General features: G+C 41.7%; 1 protein-coding gene across 11 annotated transcripts in view; it reads left to right on the top strand.

Moving 5' to 3' along the window:
* The window catches only part of huwe1 (HECT, UBA and WWE domain containing E3 ubiquitin protein ligase 1), a 43,370-nt gene that overhangs the window by 6,514 nt on the left and 22,070 nt on the right, over positions 1 to 14,786 (top strand). For 6 of the 11 annotated variants that reach the window (XM_051879060.1, XM_051879071.1, XM_051879069.1 and 3 more), the window contains exons 11-45: positions 95 to 195; positions 399 to 549; positions 645 to 772; positions 858 to 998; positions 1,116 to 1,221; positions 1,690 to 1,797; positions 1,892 to 1,993; positions 2,100 to 2,180; positions 2,432 to 2,538; positions 2,717 to 2,915; positions 3,019 to 3,110; positions 3,241 to 3,443; positions 3,586 to 3,643; positions 3,844 to 4,020; positions 4,147 to 4,392; positions 4,490 to 4,623; positions 4,945 to 5,045; positions 5,588 to 5,776; positions 5,893 to 6,109; positions 6,303 to 6,425; positions 7,238 to 7,475; positions 7,567 to 7,908; positions 8,681 to 8,803; positions 8,936 to 9,031; positions 9,192 to 9,461; positions 10,482 to 10,634; positions 10,769 to 10,896; positions 11,132 to 11,213; positions 11,318 to 11,494; positions 11,614 to 11,767; positions 12,726 to 13,123; positions 13,224 to 13,419; positions 13,525 to 13,692; positions 13,827 to 13,975; positions 14,354 to 14,383. In XM_051879060.1, the coding sequence (XP_051735020.1) occupies positions 95 to 195; positions 399 to 549; positions 645 to 772; positions 858 to 998; positions 1,116 to 1,221; positions 1,690 to 1,797; positions 1,892 to 1,993; positions 2,100 to 2,180; positions 2,432 to 2,538; positions 2,717 to 2,915; positions 3,019 to 3,110; positions 3,241 to 3,443; positions 3,586 to 3,643; positions 3,844 to 4,020; positions 4,147 to 4,392; positions 4,490 to 4,623; positions 4,945 to 5,045; positions 5,588 to 5,776; positions 5,893 to 6,109; positions 6,303 to 6,425; positions 7,238 to 7,475; positions 7,567 to 7,908; positions 8,681 to 8,803; positions 8,936 to 9,031; positions 9,192 to 9,461; positions 10,482 to 10,634; positions 10,769 to 10,896; positions 11,132 to 11,213; positions 11,318 to 11,494; positions 11,614 to 11,767; positions 12,726 to 13,123; positions 13,224 to 13,419; positions 13,525 to 13,692; positions 13,827 to 13,975; positions 14,354 to 14,383 (5,468 nt within the window). The remainder of the gene's footprint in view (positions 1 to 94; positions 196 to 398; positions 550 to 644; positions 773 to 857; positions 999 to 1,115; positions 1,222 to 1,689; positions 1,798 to 1,891; positions 1,994 to 2,099; positions 2,181 to 2,431; positions 2,539 to 2,716; positions 2,916 to 3,018; positions 3,111 to 3,240; positions 3,444 to 3,585; positions 3,644 to 3,843; positions 4,021 to 4,146; positions 4,393 to 4,489; positions 4,624 to 4,944; positions 5,046 to 5,587; positions 5,777 to 5,892; positions 6,110 to 6,302; positions 6,426 to 7,237; positions 7,476 to 7,566; positions 7,909 to 8,680; positions 8,804 to 8,935; positions 9,032 to 9,191; positions 9,462 to 10,481; positions 10,635 to 10,768; positions 10,897 to 11,131; positions 11,214 to 11,317; positions 11,495 to 11,613; positions 11,768 to 12,725; positions 13,124 to 13,223; positions 13,420 to 13,524; positions 13,693 to 13,826; positions 13,976 to 14,353; positions 14,384 to 14,786) is intronic. The other 5 variants (XM_051879064.1, XM_051879065.1, XM_051879068.1 and 2 more) reach the window with 5 other exon arrangements.

Raw genomic sequence — 14,786 nt, forward strand, 5'->3', positions numbered from 1 at the left:
GGTATTCATTTTCATGAAACGGCATTAGGTTCTTGCTTTCTGTCTGGGGTGGTTGAACATATGTATGGTTAATCTTTTTTTTTTTTTCGTGCAGTGTACTCCAACGCCCTCCAGGAGTCAGCCAATAGCATACTCTACAATGGGCTTATAGAGGAGCTAGTGGATGTACTTCAGATCACAGACAAGCAGTTGGTGGTGGGTAGCAATTATTAATCTTTACTTCTAGCACTATACAGTGTATATATACTTGTTGCACTGTTTAGAGTGATTGCCAAGAATTGGCAGTATTGCTCTTCCCATAAAAAGTAAACCATGAAAATATGTTGTTTCCATAAACAAGCAAACATAAAAGATGGTTTTATAATATTGATGAACCCTCAAAAAATGTATTGTTGCAGGACATTAAGGCCGCCTCCTTGCGCACGTTGACATCCATAGTCCACCTGGAGCGCACCCCCAAACTGTCCAACATTATCGATTGCACAGGAACAGCCTCCTACCATGGATTTCTGCCTGTGCTTGTCCGCAACTGCATACAGGCCATGATCGGTGAGGAGATGGACTTTTAGCTCGGATTTGTTTGCTTTTTTCCTTCGGTTTTTGGTTTGGTGACATACTGTTCTTATTTTTGCTTGGGGTTTCAGACCCGCTGATGGAGCCATACCCCCACCAATTTGCCACAGCCCTCTTCTCCTTCCTCTACCACCTGGCTAGTTATGATGCAGGCGGAGAGGCCTTAGTATCTTGTGGTATGATGGAGGCATTGCTAAAGGTTGGTGCTTTTTCCTTATTTTCCTTATTTTTGGAGCATTTAATGAGGTGAGGGTGTATTGTGATCCATGCTACTTCTGCCTCAGGTGATCAAGTTCCTTGGGGACGAGCAGGACCAGATTACCTTTGTGACGCGGGCAGTGAGAGTTGTGGATCTCATCACCAATCTGGACATGGCTGCTTTTCAGTCCCACGGCGGCCTTTCAATCTTTATCTGCAGACTGGAGGTATTGAAAGCCGCCCCAGCATAGCTCGTTCAGCCCCTTGTTCCTGCGTAGACTATTCAGCCTTTTGCCCTCTGCCCTTTTGTTGACGGAATGTGACCCCATTGTTTCTCTGTGCAGCATGAGGTTGACCTCTCCAGGAAAGAGTGCCCTTTTGTAATCAAACCAAAGATCCAGAGGCCCAACACAGCTACTGAGACAGAGGACATGGACACAGATATGGACAGTTAGTACCATCACTGTTATGTTTACTACATGTGGCAGTGAAACTATATTTAGTTTATCCTCATTCAAATCTGTGTATAGTATGCACAGACTCTGTTATCGACACACTGGGGGTTTGTAATGACCAGTTTTTGTGGTGTAATACATTCAATACAATACATTTTCTCACTCATGTCATTATAAACTTGTATGACTGATTTTCTTCTGTTGAACCCAGAATACATTACCATATATCCAAGCTTTTTTTTTTTCTCCATAGAATAAAAGTATATAGTAATCACAGGCTGTCAAGCTCCAAAAAGGATGTAAAGATACAATATGACACACACACTATATTCCTAAGTCTTCTAAATTGTCATCATTCCAAACCCTTACATCTTTCTTTTTTTAAAAGTATTTTGAGAGCTTATCTCTTATATTTCAGTGACCATTTTTGCCAAAGTTAGTAAAAATGCTTTTGTCAATGTAGTGTCAGAGGTTGCCATGGAGAGCAGTCCCGGCCCATCCACTTCTTCTGGTTCCAGAGCAGAGACAGATTCGCGAGCACAGAGCAATGCAGCCAGCACCCCCAGAGCAGGTACAATTTGTACATTAACATGCAAGTTAATTGGCTTCCTTCATAGTAGTACAAGTTAAACTATGAAAATTTGATATATTTTCTTTCCTAACAGGAGTGCAGTGCATCCCTCAGAGGGCCGCTCTGTTGAAATCTATGCTGAACTTCTTGAAAAAAGCCATTCAGGACCCTGCGTTCTCTGACGGCATTCGTCATGGTATGAAATTCATTGGATTAAATAATGCTATAATTTTTACATTGTGGTTAATAGCATTTTAATTTGCCGAAAGTGATGTTCACTGCCTTTTATACTCTCTTTATAGTAATGGATGGGTCCCTCCCTACCTCTCTGAAACACATCATCAGTAATGCAGAGTATTATGGACCCTCACTGTTTCTCCTGGGTAAGCATTCCTGGTGCTGCTGAAATATTAGCCGAAATTTTTATTGCGCAACTTTGTGTGGATCTGGCTTCAGTGTCTTCTCTGCATACGGGAATAGAAAGTTTCAAGAGGAGTATGGTTAAAAGAACACTCTCAGCTCTTTGAAAAATGTGAAATTAATTAGTTTGAATCTTGTTTATTTATTTGCCTGCCCTATATGTCTCCACACTATTCTGTGTCTCTGACACTATTTCTCTCGCTCTCTGTTTCAGCAACGGAGGTGGTGACGGTGTTTGTGTTCCAGGAGCCCTCTCTACTGTCATCTCTGCAGGACAATGGTCTCACTGATGTCATGCTACATGCACTGCTCATCAAAGATGTGAGTCTGCCATAACAATATATACTTCCCTTTTTTCATTTTTTTTTAAAACTTTGTTTTCTCTTATGCCCACACATTCTGTCCATTCAAAACTCCTTTTGCCCCCCCATATTCCCTCTATATTTCTCCATTGCTGTACATCCTTGCCTATTCCAGCAGCTCATTATACACGTTTTAGACCTTTTATTTGTTTCTACAGGTCCCTGCCACCAGAGAAGTGCTGGGTTCCCTGCCTAACGTCTTCAGCGCCCTGTGCCTGAATGCCCGTGGTCTGCACTCATTTGTGCAGTGCCAGCCCTTCGAGCGGCTGTTCAAGGTGCTGCTCTCACCAGACTACCTGCCTGCCATGCGCCGCAGACGCAGCTCTGACCCATTAGGTGAGTGGCCCCTACATGTGTACCTGTTTCTCCATACAGTCAGTGTCTTGTGTTTGGAGATAATGGGAATGTTTCTAAAAGTCAGTGTAATTTTATGAAACAGGTGACACCGCCTCTAACTTGGGCAGTGCTGTCGACGAGCTAATGCGGCACCAGCCCACACTTAAAACGGATGCTACAACAGCCATCATCAAGGTAAAGCAGCTAGTGCTACATTTTGACACATTGCCTTTAGAAATGCCCTTTTATTGCAGTGTTCTTTGCATATTTAAACTCACATTCTTTCCGAGACCTTGAATTTGATTACTGTCTTGACCTTTAACAGTTGCTAGAGGAGATCTGCAACTTGGGCCGATCGCCAGAGTACATCTGCCAGAAACCCTCCATACAGAAAGCAGACGGGACCGTCACGGTACCTCCAGCTCGATCGAACCATGCTGCAGAGGAGGCATCCAGTGAGGATGAGGAGGAGGAAGAGGCTCTACATACCTTTAGCCAGCAGCAGGGGGAGCCAGAAAGCAACAGGCAGTTAGTGCATCAAAATAGCTTCTAGTATAGGGCAGGCGAAAAAAATTTAATATTCCTCGCTTTTAATGCCATGTGTGAGAAATCAATGTTGTTTGACATGTTAATAAATGGATTGTTCTTAACAAATGAATGTTTTTTACAGAGTGGTGGGAACAGAAGAGCGAATCCCCATTCCTCTTATGGATTACATCCTGAATGTGGTACGTGCTGACTCAGACTATTTGCATCTTGTCTTATTTATACTTTTATCTCATTATTATTCTTCAGACTGCCTATTCTGATTTAATCTTATCGCATAAGCTCAGTTCATTGGGTGTTTATCAAAACGCATCAAGTCTGATATTAGACAATAACGTTTTCTTTTACAAGGACTGGAACTAAAATATGTGTTTGCTTTTAGATGAAATTTGTGGAGTCCATTCTGAGTAACAACACAACAGATGACCACTGTCAGGAATTTGTCAACCAGAAGGGGCTCCTACCACTGGTGTCAATTCTTGGGCTGCCCAACCTGCCCATTGACTTCCCCACCTCTGCTGCCTGCCAAGCTGTGGCAGGAGTCTGCAAATCTATACTAGTAAGATTGACACCTACCTAAAGGATATACAGCAGTTTTCCCCTGTTTCAGGAATTTTCCAGTAGATGCAGTGATATTTACTGTTGAATTTGATTCTCTTAACCCTTCACTTTCTCACTGTTTTAGACTTTGTCCCATGAGCCGAAAGTTCTCCAGGAGGGTCTGTGTCAGTTGGACTGCATACTGTCTGCTCTGGAGCCTCTTCACCGGCCCATCGAGGTCCCTGGTGGCTCTGTTCTGCTCAGAGAACTGGCCAACGCAGGCCATGTCACAGACGCCACATTGTCAGCACGTGCCACCCCACTGCTGCATGCCCTCACAGCGGCACATGCGTACATCCTCATGTTCGTTCATACCTGCAGAGTCGGACAGGTATGCACATAGGAAGCTGTTTGTAAACTTTATCAATATTTAATTTGTAAATTTTCGATAATCAATGAATCTGTTGATTTTATTTCTTTGTTTTCAGAGTGAGATCCGTGCTATCTCAGTGAATCAGTGGGGATCTCAACTGGGTCTTAGTGTTCTGAACAAACTGAGTCAGCTCTACTGCTCTCTGGTGTGGGAGAGCACTGTGCTGCTGTCCCTCTGTACACCAAACAGGTTAGTACTTCTCTCATCTCGCACATGGTGAACATATGGTAGACCTTTTACTAATCCACTCTCAAAACGCATCATCACAGCCTGTGAAAAGGGTCCAAAGAAAGATCTTTTGCTACATCCGTTTCAATGCAACTTTAATGTTTCTTAAGTAAATTATTCACTTGAAATACAACTTTTAAAATTAGGTAAAATAATGTACAGTATAGAATTAGGCCATATCTAAGAAGGTGGTTGTCCACTAACTGAAACAAAATGTTATTGTTTCTTTTCTTTTTTTTCTTTTTTTTTTTGTAATTTTGCCTTGCTTGTCGTTTTTTGCAGTTTGCCTCCTGGATGTGAGTTTGGTCAAGCCGACATGCAGAAACTTGTGCCTAAGGAGGATAAACCCTCTAGCAGCACAACAGCTGCAGGCAGGAGAACTGGTAAAATACTACAATACTGCATTGTGACAATTCTGCATCTAAAGTCGGTAACACTTTACAATAAGGTCTCGTTTGTTAACATTAGTTAATGTTAAGTAACTTGAACTAACAATGAGCAATACATTTGTTACAGTATTTATTAATCTTTGTTAATGTTAAAATCCAGCTGTTCATTGTTTGTTCATGTTAGTTCAGTGTATTGACTAATGTTAACAAATACATGATTTTAATAATGTATTAGTAAATGTAAATTAACTTTAGGATTAATAAGTGGTGTAGAAGTATTGTTAATTCTTAGTTCATGTTAACTAATATTAACTAATGAAACCGTCTTCTAAAGTGTTACCATAAAGTTTTTATAAAGCTCACTTTCTCTTGTTATTTGATATGATTTTATATGAAATTTTTTGGGGGGGTTATTTTAGCTATCAGTTTCTCTATTTTATTTCCTTCTTTTTGCATCTCAGTTCTCTTTATTTGCATTTCAAGGCTTTTTTTGCTGGTTTGCTTTTTCTTTTCTAAAGCCTTTTTCTCTCCACCAGCTGAGACTGAGACCCTGTCTGTGGGGGTGGATCCCTCTGCTCAGGGTTTGCTGGAAGGAATGGGCCTGGATGGAGACTCTCTCGCTCCCATGGAGACGGACGAGCCCACAGCCACTGACCCGAAGACCAAGTCCAAACTCACCCCTGCCATGGCAACACGTATCAAACAAATTAAGCCTCTGCTCTCAGGTTAGCAGTCTTAGTCACTTTATTTAGTTATTTACTGCCTACTCCTAAGTAAAATGAGAAACCGTGAATAAAATTGCACCTTGTTTTTGACTTGCTATATTTCTTTATCTCCCCAGCCTCCTCTCGTTTGGGCAGGGCTCTGGCTGAGCTTTTTGGACTGCTGGTGAAGCTTTGTGTGGGCTCACCTGTCCGTCAGCGGCGCTCTCACCATACCACCAGCACAGGCACGGCCCCAACACCGGCAGCTCGGGCCACAGCGTCATCTCTTACTAAACTCCTCACCAAGGGCTTGAGCTGGCAGCCGCCTCCCTACACGCCCACACCACGTTTCAGGTAAACACACCTGCAACTTTGTAGCAAAGTTTACCCTATACTTCTGTTATAAACATAGCATTAATATTTTTAATGATAGTTTATTAAAAGGAACTGCTGTTAGTCCAGTGTAAACAGACTTCCTTGTGCCTGAGTCTTGTCTATCCTGGTGGTATATAAAATTAATATTAATGTGCTTCTCTGGCCTATTCAGGCTGACTTTCTTTATCTGCTCTGTTGGCTTCACCTCACCCATGTTGTTTGATGAGAGGAAATATCCATACCATCTGATGCTACAGAAGTTCTTCTGTTCTGGTGGCCATGATGCTCTGTTTGAGTGAGTAGACAAGGTTTTCTTTTTTTCTTTCTTTCTTTTTGCTGTTTATTAGCCCATAGGCCTACGATCATGGACATTCTAAATCATAGACCTTGGTGATTTGATCATAAGTGATAACCAAACCATTTTAACAGTATTCATATTATTTTATAATTAATTGTACATGCTGTAATTGTACTACATGTACTGATTGTAAATTTAAAATACATTTTTAATACTGCAAGACCATTTAAAATGACTATATAAATTTTTAGCTATCCAACCATATATTTTCTAGTTATTTTCAGCTATGAAATTAAATAGCAATATATTAATATTTAAATCTATATTATAGTTAGGTCTGTAACAATATAACATTGTCACTACATGATTATCGTGGTCAAAAAAAGTCACAATAATATTTTTATTATATTTATTATATATTATCTATAGAAATTTCGGAAAAATAAGGACATCAGTCAGATTAATTATGTCATCTCATCGACACGATTTTGTGCGGCAGTAGTGTCTACACTCCGTGCCGTATGACTGGTGGCAACCAGCATTGAAGTGGAATACCGCCACCTACTATAAGTCAACCAGATTACTAGCGCTAGTAATCTAGTGAGATTATCATATGTATAGTATTAACATGATATCTATCTATTTCATTTTTTAAACATCACAGTTATATCGTCAATACAGTTATATTGCAACACCCCTAATAACAGTATAATATAAACTGAACTGATTTACTTCTTCAGTAAATAATGCTGTATTGGCTTTTAGTATTATAATTATTACTATAAGTGAAAATGCTTCATGTTCATCAGGACCTTTAATTGGGCCCTGTCCATGGGTGGTAAAGTACCCGTGTCAGAGGGCTTGGAACACTCTGAGCTGCCTGATGGGACGGGAGAGTTCCTAGACGCCTGGTTGATGCTAGTGGAGAAGATGGTGAACCCCAGCACAGTTCTGGACTCCCCACACTCTCTGCCCGCTAAAGTGCCTGGAGCAACAGTCAATGCCCCACAGTTCAGCGCCTTGCGCTTTCTCATTGTCACCCAGAAGGTAGGAATGCAATTAATGTCATTCATAAATTATATAAATACACTTGAATTGTCATTAAGAATCAATTGTAATTTCTCATCTCTTGTTGTAGGCTGCATTCAGCTGTATTCGTAACCTATGGAACCGTAAGCCCTTGAAGGTCTACGGTGGACGCATGGCTGAGTCCATGCTGGCCATTCTCTGCCACATCCTACGAGGAGAACCTATCATCCAGGAGCGGCTCTCCAAAGAAAGAGAGGGCACGGCTCGGCCTGATGAGGAGAGCAGCTCCACAAGTGCTGGAGGGACAAGCAGCTCTTCAGGAACAGCAGGAACAGTTGGAGAAGCAGTGCCTGGAAGTGCCAATGGAAGCTCTGCTGGAGGCTCTACAGAGGAGGGGAGCAACTCAACAACTCGCAGAGAGCCACAGGTCAACCAAGCTCAGCTCACTCAGGTAACATCACTTCCTGTTGTAGGGCCCTATGAAATCTGTTATATTTTTTCCCAAATTCCCTATGCCCTATGAAATGTTTTATTATTTTTCTGGATTCTGTCTTGTATGATTTAATACAAATTTATTATCATAAATGGTGATAATCAAATGAATCCATACAACTTTAAATGTAATTAATCTTTTAAAATATAATCAAATCGAATTTGAACAATTCTTTCTTTTTTTTTGGGCAAAAATGTGATGCACAACAGAGGTTTGCTGTTTAAACTAAAACATTGAACAGGAAAAATTGTTTATTCCTTAAATATTGTTTTAATAAACTTTATTATTATTATTATTATTGTTGGTATTATTACTTTAAGAAATGCATTCTACTGTATAATAGTAATGTGTAGAAGACAAACACAGACACATGTAGAACATCCAGACAACTTATTTCAATAACAGTCTTTTTGGGGTTATTCAGACACTAATCCATGTAATGATTAAATGTACAGTAATCACCATTTCATTAAGTGTACAGCCCTACTTTGATTTACTCATCCAAGTGTTGCCAAATTCTGTGACATTCTGCAGTACACAGTAAATTCCTTTTTTATGAGTGGTTCCCGTAATTCTGTCCGCGTTTCCTGCATCACAGAAATCATAGGGCCCTATTGTTGTTAGTTGACATGCCTTATATGAGGTCTTTGTGTTTTAATCAAAGACATCTCTAATACCTGAAAAGAGCTATTAGCCAGTGCTAACCAGCCAAATCTGATCTCTTTCACAGCTAATGGACATGGGCTTCTCCAGAGAGCATGCAATGGAGGCTCTGCTGAACACCAGCACTATGGAACAGGCCACAGAGTACCTGCTCACACACCCTCCACCACTCCTCAGCGCAGCTGTCCGAGTAAGAACCTAACACAGACAAAACCCTGTCTCTTTCTCTCATACACACACACACACACACACAAGCACACACAGACAGGATGCACACACGAGGTATAAGCTAGTGTAGTCACTGTGAGCTTTGTTTCTGTAGGAGTTCACCATGTCTGAAGAAGACCAGATGATGCGGGCCATTGCCATGTCTCTAGGTCAAGAAGTTAGCATGGAGCAGCGCTCAGACTCACCTGAGGTGGGCACCCACACACTCATTATTACATCACTTAAATAGGAATTAATGATTAGCATAGCATAGGTCACCTCACCTGCCTACTTCACATCTTCTTCAGCAAGCTTTCTCTGCCTTCGAACAGACACACACGAGTCACACCCCTGTTACTTTTTGTCCGTAGGAAGCAGCTCGCCGGCGTGAGGAGGATGAGAGGAGAGCAAGGGAGCGGGTAGAAGAGGAAGAAGCACGTTGTCTGGAGCGCTTCCTAGAAGCTGAACCTCTAGACACCACAGAGCTACATTCCTTCACAGACTCAATGCTGCCTGGATGCTTCCACCTGCTCGACGAGCTGCCGGACACAGTCTACCGCCTCTGTGATCTGCTCATGACTTCTATTAAAAGGAATGGCCCTGAATACAGAGACCTCATCCTCAGACAGGTGGTCAATCAGGTCAGTATGCACGTATATGCTCACGGAATTTGTAAAATGTACATTTTTCACAGGTTAAAGGGTAAGTTCACCCAAAAATGAAAATTCTGTCATTAATTACTCACCCTCATGTCGTTCCACACCCGTAAGACCTTCGTTAATCTTCAGGACACAAATTAAGATATTTTTGATGAAATATGAGGTTTTTTTAAAAAAAAATTTTTTTATCCCCCATAGAAAGCAATGTAATTACCACATTTGTGGTCCAGAAAAGTAGTAAAGACATCGTTAAATTTCTTCTCTACCCTGTCATTCTCCTACGCTGTTTATATTGTATAGACAGTGCAGCACTTCCAGGTTCTACGTCAGAACGCCGGTTCATTATTGGCTGGCTCCTGCATCAGCATCACATGTATATGTCGTGCTGTTTACATCTACAGCATCGGCCAATAATGTGTCGCCGTTCTGACATAAAACCCGAAGCCTGCGCTGTCTATACAATGTAAAAAGTGCAGGATAATGACAGGGGAGAGAAGAAATTGTTAAATAAAGTCGTTAGTTTTGTTTTGTTTTTGGGCACAAAAAGTATTCACATCGCTTCATAACATTAAGGTTGAACCACTGTACTCACATTGACTATTTTAACCGTGTCTTTACTACTTTTCTGGACCTTGTATGTGGTAATTACATTGCTTTCTATGCGGGATAAAAACAAAAAAATTCTTAATTTGTGTTCAGAAGATGAACGAAGGACTTGCGGGTTTGCGACATAACAGAAATTTCATTTTTGGGTGAACTAACACTAAAGTTGCTTTGTTTCATCTGTTTAATTTGCTGTACAAAGGAAATTTGCAGTATTTGCTGGAAATTTATATAGTTATTAGAATTATTGAGGCTAGTTAAAAGGCATGCTTAATAAATACAAGCTATAGTGCTGCACCTACAATGCTTTCTGGGTAGGCTGCATACTCGGTTTTAAGTTACAGACATGGTGTGCTTTAGACCCTATCCTCAGCTGTATGTTTGTGTATATTGACAAAGGTGTGGGAGGCCGCTGACGTGTTGATAAAGGCTGCGGTGCCGCTAACCACCAGCGACACTAAGACAGTGTCTGAGTGGACGAGACAGATGGCAACCCTCCCCCAGGCCTCCAACCTGGCCACCCGCATCCTGCTGCTCACGCTGCTCTTCGAGGTACACGGTCTGCTGCACACATCATCACTGTTTATTTATACACTATCCTCTAAAAGTACTGGAGGAACTGCATTGACAAGTGAATACACCCACTGCACTGCTCTGACGGAAGTGTGTCGTGCTCTGTTCCACAGGAGCTGAAACTCTCATGTGCTCGGGTGGTGGAGAGCAGTGGTGTCTTGACTGTGCTGATTAAGCTGTTGGAGGTAGTGCAGCCCTGTCTGCAAGCTGCCAAAGAGCAGAAGGACATCCAAACACCCAAGTGAGTCCCTGTCCTTCCCCTGTCTGCATGACTGATCAGTTTGCGCTCAGACATCAGCATTCCTAGAAAGATCTGCTGACCCAAGCATGTTTGAAACAGAGTAGCAGTATTAGTTTATATAGGAATGATATGTTTGAGGCCTTATTCAACACTATAGCATTTATTTTTTATGTAATTTGGTATATAAAATGTTTTCCATGTCACTTTTAACAGAAGCCTATGTTTTTGTCTGTAGATGGATCACCCCTGTGCTCCTGCTCATTGACTTCTATGAGAAAATGGCTGTATCATCCAAACGAAGAGCTCAGATGAATAAGGTTGGTGCCAAATGAAGTAAAAAGACTGTTATAATCATAAACTGAGAATATGGCAACAGTGAACATAGAAGTCTTAAATTCATTTTATTCTTAATCATCTGTAGTACCTGCAGCCCAATGGGAATAACTGGCGCTGGTTTGACGACCGTTCAGGCCGCTGGTGCAGCTACAGCGCAAGTAACAACAGCACCATCGACTCTGCCTGGAGGGCGGGAGAGACCAGCGTCCGCTTCACTGCTGGCCGCAGGAGATACACTGTCCAGTTCAACACCATGGTGCAGGTAACGGCTACAAACATGGATGTGGATCTGACGGAAATGGAAATTTGATATTTATGCTTTTGTCCATACAGCATGCTCAATGGATCTTACTCCAATGTATTTTTTTTTTATTTTTTCAGGTGAATGAAGAGACTGGGAACAGACGACCAGTTATGTTGACGGTACAGCGGGTGCCACGGATTCCCAAGACCACAAAATCTGGAAGTGTTACTGATACAGAGAGAGAAGAGAGTGAACAGAGAGCAAAGACTGAGGAAACACAGACTGATACAGGTGGAAAAACAGCAAGCGTGTTCATTTAAAATATTTTTTAAGAGTTTCATCCATTGTTTTGAAACATTTAGTGCTGCTTTTTGTGGTGTTTTTGATTTTGGCAAGGAATTAAATAAATCTACATAATTTTGATTATTCGATATTATAAACTATAATTAAATTTATTAGCATTCAGGATTTGTGCGAGTGTATAATATAAGGGGCTTTCGCGCTGGAGGAACCTTTTCATAGTTCCTAGAACTATTGGTGGAAGTACCCGGATTTTGCCATGTTCGCACTGCAGGGACTAGGAAGGATTTTAGTTCTAGGAACTCTTTTTGGGGGAACTAAATTAGCTTCAACTTCAAAATAGGGTCTAAACCAGCACTATAGGAGCTACTAGTGACGTAAATGTATGTTGATTGGTCGAACGCACGCGAAACACCGGCACCCACCGTTTTTAAAAAAGACGTGTACACAGTTTATAGCCTATATATTCACTCCACAAACTAACTCTACAAACATGGAAAACAATGATAGATGGGCCTCTCGAGTTAAGGAGAAAATTAAAGGCAACTTTGAGGGGACCAAGCAAAACATGATTATGTATTTCTGCTCAGATAGTGACATTGGACATCAACCACACGGCAAAAGCTAATACTTTTTCTTCTCTTTTGTATAACAATTCTATCTAATAACATATTAGACAGGCTGTTAACATTTAGGTGGACATAAATAAAGGTCCATTGCGCCATCAAAATAAGTCACACCAACAAGTGCAGTTTACGTCACTTCATAGTTCCTACTGGCGGTGCGACTGCAACCAGGAAAATGGCCCTAGGGGAAGTATTAGTTCTCAGGGATCCACCCTGGTGGCTAGTTCCTACAACTAAGTTCCTAGAACTATCCGGTGCTAAAGCCCCTATGTGTATATATAGGGGCTTTCGCACCCATACAATTTTCTTTATGGCTTTTTCAGATTCCAGCTCTGTGGCTGTGGAAATGGCACCTCCTAAAGAAGAGTCAGAGCAGAAGGATCCAAGCACGGCAGCTCCCTCCGTCCTTCAAGACCCCTCTGGTTCCAGTGGTATTGTTGTACAGGGCATGACGGAGGACATGATCACCATTTTGATCCGCGCCTGTGTCAGTATGATCAGTGTTCCTGTGGACCCGGACACTTTGCACGCCACCTTGCGGCTCTGTCTTCGTCTCACTCGTACACACCATTACGCCATGATGTTTGCAGAGCTCAAGAGCACCCGCATGATCCTGAACCTCACGCAGAGCTCAGGTTTCAATGGCTTCACCCCACTGGTCACTCTGCTCTTCCGCCACATCATAGAAGACCCAGCCACGCTGCGGCACACTATGGAGAAGGTGCATATTCACGTAAAAGCTACATTTATCTTATCTTAGGTGTATTATCTGAAATAGCGTATCCTTATTTCACTGTTATTTGCTGACTGTCTTTTCTCAGGTGGTACGGTCTGCCGTCACCAGTGGTGCAGGAAGCACTACTTCAGGTGTGGTGTCAGGTAGTCTGGGCTCCAGGGAGATCAACTACATCCTACGTGTCCTCGGGCCAGCAGCCTGCCGCAACCCTGAGTGCTTTACGGAAACTGCCAAGAGTTGCATTCGAATTGCTCTCCCTGCCCCAAGAGGTGCTGGCACTGGTATGGTGGAAAATCTCCCAGAGATCCTTCCTAAAAGTCATATATCAGCATATATTGTTGTTTTTTAAGCAAATTGCCTGATCACAGTCTCTCTCCATTAATCAGCCTCAGACGATGAGTTTGAGAACTTCAGAATTAAGGGCCCAAATGCTGTCCAGCTAGTGAAGACCACACCCCTGAAGCTGTCCCCACTGCCCTCCATACCAGAGACGATTAAAGAGGTCATCTATGACATGCTGAATGCCCTAGCAGCGTATCACGCTCCAGAAGAGGGTAAGAAATATCATCAGGCAGAAAAATGAGAGCATGCTTGTATTTAGTTCATGGTCCAGATCTATCAAGCTGTCATCTCTCATAAACATCCACTTCTCTCAATGCTCGGGGTCCATTTGGGTTTGTTTGTGTAGCAGAGAGAGGAGAGGAGCGGGCAGCCGCAGTACCAGGGAGTCAAGACCTTTGTCAGATCCTGCAGGATGTCGGTGATGATGTCTACCAGCAGTACAGACTCACCAGACAAGGCAGTGATTTCGACTCTCAGTCTGCCTTCCACATCAATGTAAGAGTCAACATGTTTTTATATGTTTTGTATATACGTTTTGTGTATTGCATCAGTTATCATAGAATATCATAATTACAATCACTATTGCTAACATTCATTCCGCTACTCAAAACTTCAGTGAAACTTGCCCTGCACTGTGTATGCTACATTAATGATAATTAAACTTTGTGGCTTATTGTAGAGGGATGTGTTTTTACTTGGACATGTGCTTTCTGGTGGACTAGTAAAAAAAAAAAAAATTGTACTTTGAAACATGAACTCAAAACACTTTGTCCTCTACATAACAACATACTATCAGATAGCAACTTCTTGATTTTGTAATTTGAAGAATGTTTAAAACATGGACAAATAGGAAGTAAACACTGTAATCAACAGGGTACAACACAATCAACACTCTGTAATCTGGTAAGTCCCTGTGCACTTGGTCACAGACAGACCGTCATCCACAGAATATGTGTGTTTTTATTCAAGATACAATGTGGTCTTTAACTGATTCACAGAAGTTTTTGATTTGTGGATTGTGGGTTGTTTTAGACAGAACTTGTAAACATAAATTAATGAAGATAGAGTGGGCATTTCTGTGTGTTTGCACTATGTTAGGTTCTTAGTGCTGTTAAAATAAAAGTCCCACTCACAACACTTACTGGCCAAACAAAAAGCAATTGACTTATGCCGGTAATTAAAAAAAAAAAAAGCCAAATAGGGACCAATATATCTGCCTTGCCGATATATCTGTTTACCACTACTCTTCCGCTTATTTTTCCTGCTCTAGTGCCGTGGCATGAGTTTTGCATAGGCAAGCACTACT

Source organism: Ctenopharyngodon idella, chromosome 22, assembly GCF_019924925.1.
Source record: "Ctenopharyngodon idella isolate HZGC_01 chromosome 22, HZGC01, whole genome shotgun sequence".
Lineage (NCBI taxonomy): Eukaryota > Metazoa > Chordata > Actinopteri > Cypriniformes > Xenocyprididae > Ctenopharyngodon > Ctenopharyngodon idella.